General features: G+C 56.5%; 1 protein-coding gene and 1 long non-coding RNA gene across 3 annotated transcripts in view; one reads left to right on the top strand and one right to left on the bottom strand.

Annotated features, from left to right (window-relative positions):
* The first annotated feature begins 981 nt into the window (after positions 1-981).
* On the top strand, positions 982-12,038 carry LOC112550246. 2 transcript variants are annotated; one of them, XR_003093969.1, is made up of 2 exons: positions 982-3,397; positions 4,644-12,038. It is a non-coding gene; the product is annotated as an uncharacterized LOC112550246 (long non-coding RNA). The 2 variants fall into 2 exon arrangements; XR_003093968.1 differs by having other exon boundaries at positions 1,005-3,266.
* The window catches only part of HSPB7 (heat shock protein family B (small) member 7), a 6,091-nt gene continuing 3,258 nt past the window's right edge, over positions 11,187-14,019 (bottom strand). The window contains exon 3 of the mRNA XM_006023205.3: positions 11,187-13,125. Within this exon, the coding sequence (XP_006023267.1) occupies positions 12,940-13,125 (186 nt within the window). The 3' untranslated portion in view covers positions 11,187-12,939. The remainder of the gene's footprint in view (positions 13,126-14,019) is intronic.

Raw genomic sequence — 14,019 nt, forward strand, 5'->3', positions numbered from 1 at the left:
ATGCGCGGCCGCCGCCGGGGGAGGCCGGGGCCTGGGCTGCTGCTGCTGCGGCCAGGCCGGGCCGGGCCGGGAGTGCGCATGCGCAGGGGGTGCCGGTCACGTGGTGCTTGGCGCCTCCTGTCACACCACTAGGGGCAGGGGTGGGCACGTGCGTCTACTGCTCTGCCTTCTGCTCCCTGTCATGTCCCTTGTCCTATCTTCTGCTCTGCTTCCTGCTCTGCACTCCCTGGCCCATCTACTGCTCTGCTTTCTGCTCCCTGCCCTGTTCTCCTTGCCCTATACACTGGTCTGCCGTCTGCTCCCTGTCACGTGTCCCTTGCCCTATCTGCACTTTGCTTTCTTGTCCCTCTCGTGTCTTCCTTGCCCTATCTACTGCTCTGCTTTCTGCTCCCTGCCCTGTTTGGTGCTGTGCTGCAAACAGAGGCCGCCCGTGCCACCATTTGTCCCCCCCCACCCTGCCCCACAGCACACTCTCACCCGGGGGGCTCAGATTCCATTTTCGGACGTGAAGCAGGGCCGGGTTGTACCCTCTAGACCGATTGCTTCAGACGCACATGTGTCGCTGGGGATCGTACCTACACCTCCCACCTCGGAGTCACTGGAGCGCAGCCGACTGCGTCCCCAGCCTCAAGCCCTCGGAAATCATGCGTCAGATCTCAAAATGATGAGCTGGCCTTAAAAAGCCACGTGATCTGAAAAAAATAAAGATAACCCCAGTTTCCTTTGCTTTCCCTTTTGAATTCCAGGCCTTTCTGGTGCTTTTAGATCACCCCCTCGCGCTTTCCCATGCATCAAAAAGGGCTAGAAACCCTGTGGAAGGACCTCTCCGATCCTCACGTGATTCCAGCAGCTGGGGCTTTGTGGGCAAACAGCAAATATCTATGAGACTTGGAATAAAACCCGAGATGTGATGGCAGAGGGATCTGTCCCAGGTCCCATGCAGCGTTTTCGCTATCAGGAGAGAGACCTGGAAACGGAAGTGTCCAAACATGCCACGTGGCGCGTGCCATCCTGAGACACGCGTGTCCTTTGAACACGTGCATGCACCTCCCCTGTGCGAAGGAAGGAGGAACAGCAGGGAAACGTAGTTGGCACAACTGTGTAGCACGCCAGCTTATCCTATGTGTTTGGACAAGAAACATGCTTCCTTCTGCCAACGCTAAACACAGGGTTTATTTGGACGTTGTTTGGGGTTGAAACAAAAAAAGATACATCCAGGAGCAGAACTGCTCCTCTCTTCCCGCTGGGTCTGTGCCCTGTAAACCTCGAATCCACATCAAGGGCAAAAGAGACATTTTAAATGACCCCTGTTGTCTGTAATTAGCTGCTGGCACCCCAGGCCCTGTCAGATGTCTTTGTTGTGCGGCCTCTTTGTTTTGTGTTGAACCCCAGTGTTACACATGGGAGCAATCACCTGGGTCGGTGTTTGCAGGATGGAAACCTTGCTGGTACCTGCTGTCTTAGGTCTGCCGCAGAACCAGAGGTTTCAAGATGGAACAAGTTCAAAGCAAATCCCTTCTGATGGCATGTGCTTGCTTAGAGGTTGGCAGGTCCTGTGCAGTCCCGCCGAGAGACACCCCAAGACCTCCTATCCTGCAAGGGATAGCAGCCGTCATGTTGGACACTGTCCCAGGAACCCGCCTTAGGGGGAATTTAGCCTTTTCGTCTATAGGAGGGAAAGGGGAAGAGAATGGGTTGACTGGATCGATTGAGATAAACCAGGCAGTCCATGCAGACCCACCGTGGCTGGATGGGACTGCTCCTGCGTAAAACGATGAACACACACTGGTTCATTTCTTCCAGAAACATATAAAAGTCCGTGGTTGAGCCCCCCGGGACCTTCCATCCCTGACTTCAGAGTAGCCCTCAACAAAAGGCCTTGAAAAGCCAACTGATCTCATTACCTGGACTGTTAACTCCACTGGCCCTCAAGGTGTTGTCCACCTCCCACCTCAATTGCTCCAGTCAATCCACTCCTTACCTGTCCCCTTCCCCTGTCCCTTTCCCTTCTATGTTGAGCCTTTTCTTTCTGCACATCTTTTCACAGCATCTGATGAAGTAGGTTGTTGCCCAGAAAGGTCATGTCTCTTGAGTCCACTTAGGCCCTGAGGTGCCCCATCCTGCCTTCTTCAAGGAGAACCAAGCAAGAGGTGCAGAGTTCCTGGCAGGTGTCACACCATTATTTTCAGGGAGTAATTAGGCTATTGGGTCTGGGGCGAGAGCAGTACAGGGTGGCAAATTCAGCCAAACAGAACGGAGACTAGACCATGGCCAACCCATGCAACGCAGGGTCTGAACTTGATTGGAAACACCTACATCCTCATGGTTTAAATATCTTCACCTAAAGAGGCATGGCCAGCGTGCTGTGTGGACGTGTGTGCGCGCTTGTCTGCTTTCAAGTGATCAGCTCAGTCTGCAGATGTTACCGGTGAAAGATATTGCTCCACTTTCATCATATTTTACCCAGAGAAGTGGTGGAGTCTCCATCCTTGGGGGTTTAAGGGCTGGCTGGGATGATTTAGGTGGGGCTGGTCCTGCTGGGTTGGACTCCTGAGGTCCCTTCCAACCCTCATTTTCTATGATTTTGTGATTCTAAACCCTGGCAAGCCTTGATCATGGAGAATAGAGTGGGAAGGGGCCCTGAAAGGTCATTTCATCCAACCCCCTGCTAAGGATAGAAACGAGCTACTGTCTCAGATCCCAACCAGAGATGCTGCAGCCACAGCTACCAGAGTACTAACAACGTGCAGTTACTAACCTCTCCGGCATCACTTCTAGTCACCTGCAAAGCCCATGATTTAATTCATCCCCAGCGAGGCCTTGCAGACACTGTGTCTGTGCTGCGGGGTGCAAGGGACAGGATGCAATGTTCCCCCAAATACATCAAGTTCTCCAAAAGCTTTGCCTTCCCCTCACAGCTTGCCTAATCCTAAGGAGGGCTGGGCTGCTGGTGGGACAGTGGCCAAGTGACAGCCAGGCTGCCGTGCCAGTGGCTGGGCTTTGTTTTGAGGCTTAGGACATGCTAAACATGTTGATAACCTTAAACCGCCACGGGCTGGTTCTCAGCTTTCATTAAAGTGTCTTTGGACTGATGCCGATGGGGCTGGGAACATGCTCTGTTGTGCATGAGCCACATCTTGCAGTCAGATGCCCACGGCCAGCTGCTATGTAAGTGCAGGGAGAGGGGCATCTTCTGAGACGTCTGGAAGGAAGAAGGAGCATATGTGAAACCACATGCTTGAAATCCTCCTCCTGAGCCAGGCCAGGTAGGAGACGGGGCAACATGCTCTTCTTGCTGTCGGCTCTGCCGGGCGCGTGGAACTGGGTGACTCCCGTGGTCGGGTGAAGAGCCTGAGCCTTGAATTTCTTGTACTGACGTCAGCGGGGGAGTTTGGAGGTATGAAATGGCAGGATCAGGCCTGCTCAGGGCCATCTCTTGTTCCAGAAGGTGAAAGTCTTCAGTTCCTTGCAGTTGCAGCCAAAGCTGGAAAGGGAGAACAGTGCACCCAAAGGGAAGACTTAATTAATTTGGTTGTGAGGCAGTAGCTGCGGCTGTGTTTGCTCTGAGCTTCTGACCCGTTTAAAGTCAGAGAAACACATTTCCTCACCTCTCAGTGCAGAAGGGCAGCTTGGCTCAGTGGTTGGAGCTCAGCGCAGGTTGCTAGCAACTCCTGGATACTAACCCCGGCTTTGCCGCTGGCTCCTGATAGGATGTCTTTTCCCCTCTGTGCCTCAGTTTCCCTGTCTGTAAAAAACAGGTAACAGTGCTAACCCACTGGGGCTGTGAGGGTTAGTTCGGTGCTGTCGATGTAGTGCTCTAACAAGGACAAAGTGCTGGGCGCTGTTAAACCTGCTGGAGAGGAACTTCTTTGTGCGCTGAGCAGTCTCCCTGCCCTCGAGGGATGGCACTTTTGCCCCGTTTCTAACACACACCCTCTGCAGGGAACATGGGCCCGTTGGCCATGCCAACAGACGTGCTGCACACGCAGGCTCTCCTTTGCACTCAGGAGATGCAGGACGCAGCCGGGGGACTCCAGGCTAGCACGTATCTTCCTGCTTGCAAAGTACGTGCGCAGCACCCGGCTTGCCCGCAGAGGAGAGTGCTTTTATATCTCATAGGATTTTAACTGACATTGCAAGGCTTTGTGGGCTCTTGTGTTAGTAGGAATCAGTTGTATTTCAGTGTCGCCCTAACTCGGTCGTGATCCTAACGGCTCACTTGTTAGGCTTGGCATAGAAGGGTAGTGGTTTCTCGCCCTTATTCTAGTGCCCAGTGGAGCCAGGGGACTGGGAGTCCATGCTCTCGACTTCATTAGTTCCCCAAGAGACCATTGGTAGGTCCCTTCTTTGCTCTGTGCCTCAGTTTCCCCCCTGTGAAATGGAGACACCGTGCAGTTGCCCTGGGTCCTCTACTGTTCAGCAATGGATATGCATGAAGTGCTTTGAGCTGTGAGGGAAGGTGCTAGCTCTCTGAGAGCTGTGACTTGGTCTGCTTTTTGGCCTTGTCAAGTCCAGGATGAAGGCATCTCTGGTCTGTTTTGTCCTCCCCTTTCACAGATCATCTGCTCCAGCTTCCTCGGTGGGAGCTGCAAGTCAGAAGCCCCATTGCTTTCCGTGCTCATTTCCACCCCTTTTTTATTTAGGTTGGTTTTTCCCTCTGGAAAAGTGCTGGAGGCAGAGTGAAAAACGAGAGCGCCAGACCTATCATGCACCTGACCTTCCTCGTGAGCTGCGCCAATGGCAGAAGGCAACTTTTGGACACACATCCTCAGGATGGTGAAACCTGCAGACGCCCTCCAAGCCCCCCACCTGCCCCACCACAGATGGTGACCTACCTGGTCTTCTGCTGGGACCCGTCCTTGTCTGCCCTCCCAGGCATTCGGAGCAGAGCAAGCGAGGAGGAGGCTGGAGCCTGTGCCCAAGAGCAAGTCTCGTCTTCCTCCCAGCAGTGTAGCCAGGCCTCTCTGGAGGCATCTGAATCCTTCAAGGGTCCAGTCCCACCACACCGGCCCTGTCTAAAGAGTTCTTCTATGGTTAGCAATGCACCGCGGATGTCCAAGTCCAGGTCGCTGCAGGGCTCTGCTCGGTGCCTGGGGAAAAGGTTTCTGAAGGCCCTGTTTGCATGCATCATTGGGCCAGCCCCTTGTTTTTGTCCAGGCAACGGGGAAAAGGGCATGCATTTCTAATGGGAGACATACAGTTCACCCTGGCCTTCGCCTCTAAGGTCTACTTTGATTTTAGCTTCCCCTCTGCTTCCAGTTCTGGTTCTGCCCAAAACCTGCTCTAACCACTGCCCTAGGCTGCCTGTGCCTTCGTCTCTGAGCTGTCATAGCACAGCTCATGGTCAAAGCAAAGAAAGGATCAGGCCCTTCCATCACCAAGAGTAGCAGCTACTGGTTACGTGCCATAGGATGAAGTGGCAAGGGCCACGGGTCTCTGGGCTTCATGGACTGATCACCCAGCTGGTGACAGGAGCATCCCCTCACTGCACGGGTTAGACAGGGCATCGCTGCATTTCAGGATGGCAGCTCTTATGTTACCAGCAAATGCAGGAAGATCGTTTCCCAGACCGGCCCGCAAAACAGTTTGTATCTTGATGTCTTGCACCCTGAAAGATCCCCCAGCCTCTTATAAGATTGACAGCAATCAACACCCCCTGCAAGGAACCCACTGGATCCCACACATGCCCTTCCCTGCCTGAGATGTATCTGGTCCAATGCACCCAATGCCCTCGCGGGAACTGCGTGGGTGCAACTAGACAGAAATGATGCACAGGAATGAACTCCTACTCCCTCCAGTTTCTCAGCTCTACGCACTGTTTTTAACCATCGCTGTTCCTGCTTCTTCGCTCTGACCCAATGAAGAATGCCTTGCCTGCAAAAGTTGGTCTAACTTTATCCCACCTGGGCAGTTGGCCCAATAAAAGAGACCACCCACAAAAATCCCTTGCTTTTTGCAAATGATCCTAAAGTGCCCTGCCAAGAAAATGCGTCCAGCTCTGGCGTGAAGCATACATAACTGCGCGTTGCAGCACTGTAGCAGCTATTTTCTTGCCAAAGGGCTGGTGGATGTAATGAGAGGCTGGATTATGCTTGCCCTAAGGTTGGTTTCCCTCTTGGAAGACTTGGCCCCATCAGGTGAAGATGCTCTGGAGATGTCACTGCTCCCATCACAGCCGAGATCAGAGGCATCTGCTGGTGTGGGAACTGCTTGTAGTTTGCTTTTATCTCGGGATGGGATGGGTGGCTGAGAGCTGGGCCTGACAGGGCCTTGGAGCTGGCTCTCCCGTGAAGTCAGCTGCCCGAGCGTGGCACAGGAAGGAGGGGCAGGTGGCACCTGGTGCAATGCTGGCGAGCGGGGAATGGGGAAGGACTAGAGGCGACTCACAGAAATAAGGTTTAAATGAAGATCATGGTCACGTGCATGTCCCTGGTGGGGAAAAGTCCCCAGTAGGCCTGCTGGGAGGTTAACCTCTGCCTCAGTTTACCAGATAGCAGCACTGATCTCCTCCTTCTCTGGTGCTATGAAACCCGGCGATGCCGAGGGCTCTGTAGATCCTCTCAGTAAAAAACCTGCCAGATGCTCTGCTTGTTTCCCCGAGGGGTCTCCATGTGCTGCGGGCCCGCTGCCACTAGATGGTACTGCTTTACCAAGCATTGGAGGGCCACTGCTGCTTGGGTGATGTATTTGCTTTCCCAGCTGGTGCCCAGTTGGCAAAAGGACAGCTTTTTTTAAGGAAAATTTTTCATGTCCCAGGTCAAATTAGCCTGATCAGGTCCAAATCTATTTGAATCATTCAGGAACCCTGTGTGGCCCTGCTACCAGCAAGCATCCTTCACCCCAGCCTGGGGCGTCACATGCTTCCAAATCCTTTGGCAGGCATCAAAAGGCAGCTGCGAAGGGGTTGAGGGTTGGCTGCAGCCGGTGCCGTGCCCCAAAAACCCAGCTGGAGGCTGCAGCCATGGGTGCTTAGGGCACCCATGGGAGTCAAGTGCTAAGTATACACCGGGAAGGTGACCAGGGCATGCCCAGCATGCAGGTACCACGATGCAGAGGGGACTGCAGCCTCCCTCCCCTATAGCGTGATGGGAACCAGCCCCATAAGGCAGGGCGTAGGGCCGTGAGTTGTGTCCTAGAGCATCACCGCTACCGGACAGAGACCGCCTGCGCGTGCAGCCCCGGTACAGCTGGGCAGGACCCTCTAGCAGACATGTGGCAGAGCATCATCCCTTGGCATCGTGTGCCCGGGTGTGAGCCAACCGGTGACATATGCATTTAATTCAACAACGATCCCAAACTAGCAAGGGTCCCTCCCAGCTCCTGTGTGCGTCACTGCCCAGCTACCTCCTTCCCTGTCCCCTCCTGAGACCTGCCTCCTTTTTCCATCACAGGAGAGGACACAATGACCTCTGAGCTCAGCAGAGAGCTTTGCAAACAACCCTTCAGGCCTCCCAAGCTTGTGGTAACTATAAACAGCTTCCAGCCAGGACAAAATACAGGCCCCTTGCACTGTTTATACACACAGCTCCTTATTAATCCCAGCCATTCCTCACCCCCTGGAGTCAATCCAGGGCCTGATGCAAGAGCCTCCGCCTTTCCCCTTGTCAGACAGGGTCACCCGGGACCGCGTCGTGTTGCAGGGGAGGTCACGGGGGCTCTGTGCATGGCTGGAGAGGAGCAGGAGATGCAGGGTTTACATTGCACAGTCTCATGCAAGGGATGACCCTGGTACCAAGCTAATAACCCTTAGCCTTGGCCGTGCCTGGCTCTGGCACATTGGCTCTTCCTACTCAACACCCCAATGTCATGTCCATGGCTGTCTGGCTGTCACCGTCATCCCAAGAGGACATGATGTGGCCAGGAAGGCCGTGATGAGGGGTCAGAGGGATTTCCCTTCATCTTGAGGGTTTGAGACTGGGGAATTCGTGCAGCTCCAGGGCCTGACGTGCTCTCCTTAGCCCCAGGCCAAACTTCACCAGGTGCTATATTACTTGAGCACATGGTGGCATCTAGATATGATCTCATGAGGTCCGTTCCAGCCCTAACATCTATGATATCTATGGAGGGCCAAGGCAGGATGCATGGCCAACGGGCCTGCTGATTGCTGGGGATGGATCTTGGGATCATAGGGCTTATAGTGGGGGGAACAGAGCCTGGCTGGCTGGAGAGCATCTCCTGGGATGTGTGCTGGCAGCCGATGTGAAGACCACGGTTACTCGGACTGTGCCAGGCGAGCTCGTAATAAAGCCCCCGTCTCTTTGTGTGTGCATCCCCTGTGCCCTTGAGTGACCTTTCCGGGGTCACACTTGCCCTGGCCTTGCTCACCTGCCGACCAGGTGGTGACACAAGTCAGGTGGCGGTTGCTGGGATAACCCCTTGTTCCTCCCGTCAGGCTGGTGGGCAGTTTGCAGGGCACGCAGCCCCGAGCGGCGAGCAGGCGGCTCCCCGCGGCGTTGTGCTAGCATCCAGGAGGGCACAGCCAGAGAACAAAATGCTCTTGTCTCTCTGCAGTCGAGCCGACAAGGCCGGGCTGATTTATGGAGGAGGGAGGGGGAATGGATGCTGCCGGCTCGGCTCCCCGTGACGGACTTTCGAGGGGACGTGCGCGGAGAGGAAGGCCCCAGACTTCACCTTGGCTAGACGCACAGGTTACTTGCAACCTCCCTCCTGTTTTACGCTGGCATGACTTCACAGACCTCAGTAACACCGTTCCTGATTTACCGCCGTGGACGCCGAACCAGAAGCTGGCCCCGTGTCTGGGTGGACAGCGCTGCGCCTTGGGGATTACAGCAGCGGGCACCAACCATTTTGGGCAGGCGGGCCAAAAATTAGCCCCGCATCCTTCCCGAGTGCCAGTCTCATCCCCTTCCCCTGCCTGAGCTGCTGCTCTGCTTTCTGCTCCCTGTCCAATGCTGTGTGACTTGATCACAAACCTTGCCCAGCTCCTGTCTCCCTTGGAGGAGGATTTGCAGCACAAAATCAGCTTCCTAGGTAGGCAGGGATGGGTCACTGGTCTTCTTAAAGAGGCCACAGGCTGCCTGGGCTACTGAGAGGGACCTTGCCTCTTTGCAGGTCCCTCAACCAGGGGCCACAATGCACTGGGGGCCACGAGATCCTTTTCCGTGGGGCTGCACAGGATCGGCACCGTGCGGCGTGCAAACACCTACACGGGATTTGCAAGGCGGACCTGGGGATTTCAGCTAGGAATCGGTAGCATCGCCCTGCTAGGGTCTCTCTCTCTGAGCTCTTTGCACTGGAAGAATCACTCCAGTATTTTTCCATAGTCGAGAAACGAGGGAAAGCCGAGAGCCGGCATTTTCCGAGGGGGGTCCCACGTCTCACAAGGTTGAGCAGCCCTGCTCTTAGCCGTCAGGGGTTTCTCTCCAGGCCAGAGCTGGGCAGGATACAGGATGCAGCCAGAGACGGGGACCGAGGAGCACAGCCAAACTCGTTGCACTTGTGACCGAAACCCGGTTCGGTCCGAGAGAGGACTCTGTTCCTCCAGCCCGGGGCTGGTTCATTCCCCGTCCCTCACTGCCTCCCAGCAAAGTCCTGCTCACTGTGAAGCCTCTGTGGCAGTGAGCCGGGCCCCGTGGTCCCCTGGGGCCAGTCTCGCGTCTGCCCACGTGGCCAGCCATGCCCTTGGGGCATCTCTGTTTCCTAGTCCCTGCGGCTGGGCTGGGCGTCGCGCCTCGCTTTCCCCTCTCGTCCGTCCCATCTGGGAGCCCAGGGCCCCGTCTCTCCCGACAGAGCCCTCCTGGGAGCCGGCCCAGCCCCAGGCATGATAAATAAGGCTGACAGCTTTCTCGTGGCCTCCTTTCCCCTACATGGCCTGACCCACAAAGCGCTCCTGGGAGGCTTGGCGCCTGCAGAGGCCGGCGAATTGTTTATCTTCTTTCTCACCCACGGCAAGCTCGCTTGGAGCTCAGCTCTCGCTCGGGGAGGGCCGGCTCCGTGGCCGGTGGTGCTTCGTGCTCTCTGCATCCTCACCGTGCCTCAGTTTTGCTGCTGCTTCCAGCACTCCCAGCTCTGCCCTGGAGTTGGTGGTGTGCTGGGTCCTGCAGGGAATGGGCACCGATCCTGAAATCAGAGGGCACATCCATAGGAGCCCACTGAGAGCTGTCAGGGCGAAGGATTAGTGGCAGAGAGCTGGGCAGGTGGAAGAGGGTGGGTTTGGCAGTGTTTTTGCATCAAGCGGAGACCCCCGGCAGCCAGGCCCCTTTGACCGAGAAGAAAGGCAGTGCCTGGCCAAGCTTCCCTGTTTCATCCTGGAGCATCGTGCAGGGAAATGTCCGGCACACACAACGGGGTGGAGGGGGGTGCAGGACACCAGGGAGCGGAGTCAGCAGGTATCACGTGCCGAGCGGGGCAGAGGAAGGATCTGCACGTGGAAGCAGCCTCCGTGCATGGCATCTCTGCCCAGAGAGCACGCGGCAGGCAGCTTGCGGCCGTAGCAGGGGTTGGTTTTCCTCCCTCCCTGCCCACCCCACAGCAGAGCCGGGGTCTCTCTGGGGTGTCAGGGTGGGTGGGCTTTGACCTTCCTGTCTCCCAGGGGCCCGTGTCCCAGCGACTGGAACAGCTGAGGTGCAGGGCTCACAAATAGACCGACGGGGAAGAAGTGAGTCACCCGGGCTGGAAATAAACCTATGGACACAAGGCCACAAGGGCAATGAGGTGGCAATTCTCTGCCCGGCTGGTGCAGCCTGCAGCTGGGAGGACAGCCTTGTGGAGACGTCCACCTTGGAGCATCCCAGAAGGCACCCGTTAGCACCATTTCTGCAAGGCACGGTGCCGGCTAGCTGAGGCTCCTCCAACTCATTGCATGTCAGCTAGCGAGTAGCAGAGCCTGGGCTGTGGGTGATGCGGCCTCCCACCATGCTGAGCTGCCAGCCTTGCAGGTGCTTCCCTGACTGCCTACAAACACCAACAGACTCTCCCTCGGCCTGAAGAAGGGTGTTTGTGCCCTAAAGCTAGCAAAGAACAATTTTTCTAACTATTTAGTTGGTCTAATAAAGATATCACATCTATGCAAAGACTGTTGTCTGTCTGTGACAGCTGGGTGCAGGACCCACCGGGCAGCGGTGGGGAGGAGAAGCCCTCCTGGGCTCGCTGCACGCCGACAGCTCAGGCCCGCGGAGAAGAAGCGGTAGCAGCAGCGCAGGCACAAAGCGAGAGGAGGCAGCCGCCGGGGTGATCAATAATTTATAACAAACCAGATACGAGCTATGTACAAAGAGAACCGCAGCGGGAGACGCAGCCCCTGCCTTCTCCCGTCCCTGCAGCTGCTGGAGCCTTATGTGCTCAGCCCGGGGCCCTCCTTCAACTTGTGCATGGGTGAAAGATTCACTTGCTTGCCCTCCTGCCTGCTGCTGCCTCTGGGTCTGCCCCTCCAGATAGGGTCAGCCTCACCTTGCCTGCACCACGACGGGGGATGACTTGGCTGCTAGGGCAGGTTCTGCCCCTGCTTTTACCCCGTCAGGTGGCAGGAGCATGGGCCTCTCTATGTAGGACTGCATGGAGGGGAATGATCCTTTCCCAGCGCTTGCTCTATGGGTTACGGACAGACTCAGAAGAACGCAAGAAAAGAGCATCAGGACGGCTGTGGACTGGGTCAGACCTTGCCTGGTCTCAGCGTCAGAGAGCGGAGGCTGAGAGGGAGAGTGAGCTGGATCAGAGCAGGGTTTTTCCCCTGTCCTCTCTCCCTTGCAGCCTCCAGCATTTCAGTTCTGATGCAGAGGCCGTGCCCCTCTCTCCCCTGCTCATTAGAGACCGATGCCCCTTTCTTTCAAGACTGTGCCCATTCCCTTTGTGGATCTGGCTAAGCTGCCAGCTTCCACAGCTGCTTATGTTTTGATGGAGCTCGGTTCCCAAGGGGGTTGGAGGCAGGGCCGGGTCTACGCTATGTTCATACTGGGCTAGATTTACCCCGAGGCTCAGCCAGACGAGTGTGGCGCTCAGTGCTTTTTGGACACAGGGCATTGCTGCACCCCTGCCCCTGTTGTGATCTCAGCGCCAACCCACCTGGACTGGGCTCCCTCTGGCTAAAGACCTGGCCTGAGCAGCAATGAAGGAGGGTGATGTCCTGTCCATTTGCCCTGTCCATCCTCCCGGTCCCATGGGATTGCCCCTTAAAGAGCAGCTGATACCTCCTGGGACATGCCAAGAGCTTTTATGCATGGAAGTGATTTTGCTCCTGTCTCCCTCTGAGGGAGCTCTGGCGTTGGCTGAAACCAATGAGTCCGTCCTACGGGACCAAGTCCTCCTTGGAAGTCAGCGCTCCTGGTTCTCCCTCCTGCGTGGGGGTAAATCAGGAATAATTCCATGGGAGTCAATGGGGCTTCCAGCGGGGGCCAGTATGGATCAGGCCCAGCGAGTTTCTGCTTTTAAAGGAATCAAAGACTAACACAACTATGCAGACGCGGCACGTGCGTCTGCCTGGATCTCCCCGTACGGGGTCACTATGAAAACCTCACAGCAGCAAAGGCCTGTTTGGAGAGCTCACAGCATCCCTGCGGGAAACGGCCTTTCCTACATGGTGCAGCCTGCACCACCTACTAGCCAAGGAGGGTTTTGCATCTTATGAGCATCCAAATACCTAGTGCGGGCTAAAATCTCCTCTCAGCTGCCTCTGTAGGACCCACTGGGCCCAGCTCCGATCTCAGTGATGCTGGTGTGATAGCAGGGAGGTCCATGATGGCCCCGGGCCAGATCCTCACCTGGAGCAAAGCTGCGCCACCGCTTGCAGTCAAATGCAATGGGGAAATCACTGATTCACCCCAGCTCAGGATCTGGCCCCCAGGATTTTGTAACTGAGATCAGAGTCTGGCCCACTCGCTTTGTTGGGGCTTGGTGTGAAAACCCAGCTGCTCTTTAAAGGGATGCCCCGGGCTGGCTGCTCCCTCCCGCCCTTGCCCCTGCCCCTGCCCCTGCCCCTGCCTCTCAGATTTTGATCTCAGTCCGGAAGGTCTGTTGCACGTGCTCTGTGTGCTTGGCTGGGTGCCGCCTGGCTTTGATGGTGAGGGTGCCGTCGGGGCCCAGGGCAGAGGTGACAGAAGTGGGGTCCACATCTTCGGGCAGCTGGCACTTGTGGGTGAAGGTGTTCATGACGGTCCCGTCTGCCGCCAGCTGCAAGGGAGGAAGAAACGGGCACGCTGAGCAGGCGGCTCCGATACCTGCGGGCACCTGGCTGCCCGAACACGGCACCCTGTATTCCTGGTGCCGCCACTGACTGTCTGCGTGACCTTGGGCAGGTCATTCTGCCTCCTCTTGTGTACCATAATAATATTTACCGGCTGCCCAGGTGTGCTGGGACGCAGAGCTAGTGTTTACCAGTGGCTTGGAGATGCTCAGGTTACAGACAGATGGAGAAATGCAAGGATTATTTCCGAGAGCCTGGAGGGAGTGGGTCAAGACGGGGACTGGGGGTCAGGACTCCTGGGATCTAGTCCTGATTTACCCCTGTGCAGCCTCGGAGGAGCTGCTCTGGCCTCCCCCCATTCAAGTCCTTGAAACACTGACGTGGGAATCCCGGGGTTTAACGCCCTCGTGGTTGGAAAGCGCTGTTTGATTTTTATGTGATAGGTGCTAGAGGTAGGCTAAGGGCTGTCACTGTGGCCTAGACTTCCCTGGGCTTCTTCGAGGGCCAGCCTGGGCAAGCAGGAGCTGGAGCCCTTGCACGCAGGCAGCACGTGCAGGGATGGTGCATGCGTGCCAGGCGCGGAGGAGGCACCATCTGCTCAAATGCCAGCTGCTCTCCATCCGGCGGCACCCCGGGGTTTGGTGGGCTTTGCCGAAAGCAGCACCTTGTATCAGCTCCTACCAGCGTGACTAGAGGCAGAGCGATACAGCCATGGGCCCTGTATCTCCTTGGCTACCGGCCAGCACATAGCGTCCTCAGCCCCTCGCATCCGAGCAAGCAGATGCGAGTGGTACGACGTCCTTGGCCGGTAGAGGAGATCGGCATGTACCAGCCATTCTCCTCCGCAGCTTGGCACCGGGGGTGGTGCCGCACTGGCAGGC

Source organism: Alligator sinensis, unplaced genomic scaffold (assembly GCF_000455745.1).
Source record: "Alligator sinensis unplaced genomic scaffold, ASM45574v1 scaffold512_1, whole genome shotgun sequence".
In the NCBI taxonomy this organism is placed as follows: domain Eukaryota; kingdom Metazoa; phylum Chordata; order Crocodylia; family Alligatoridae; genus Alligator; species Alligator sinensis.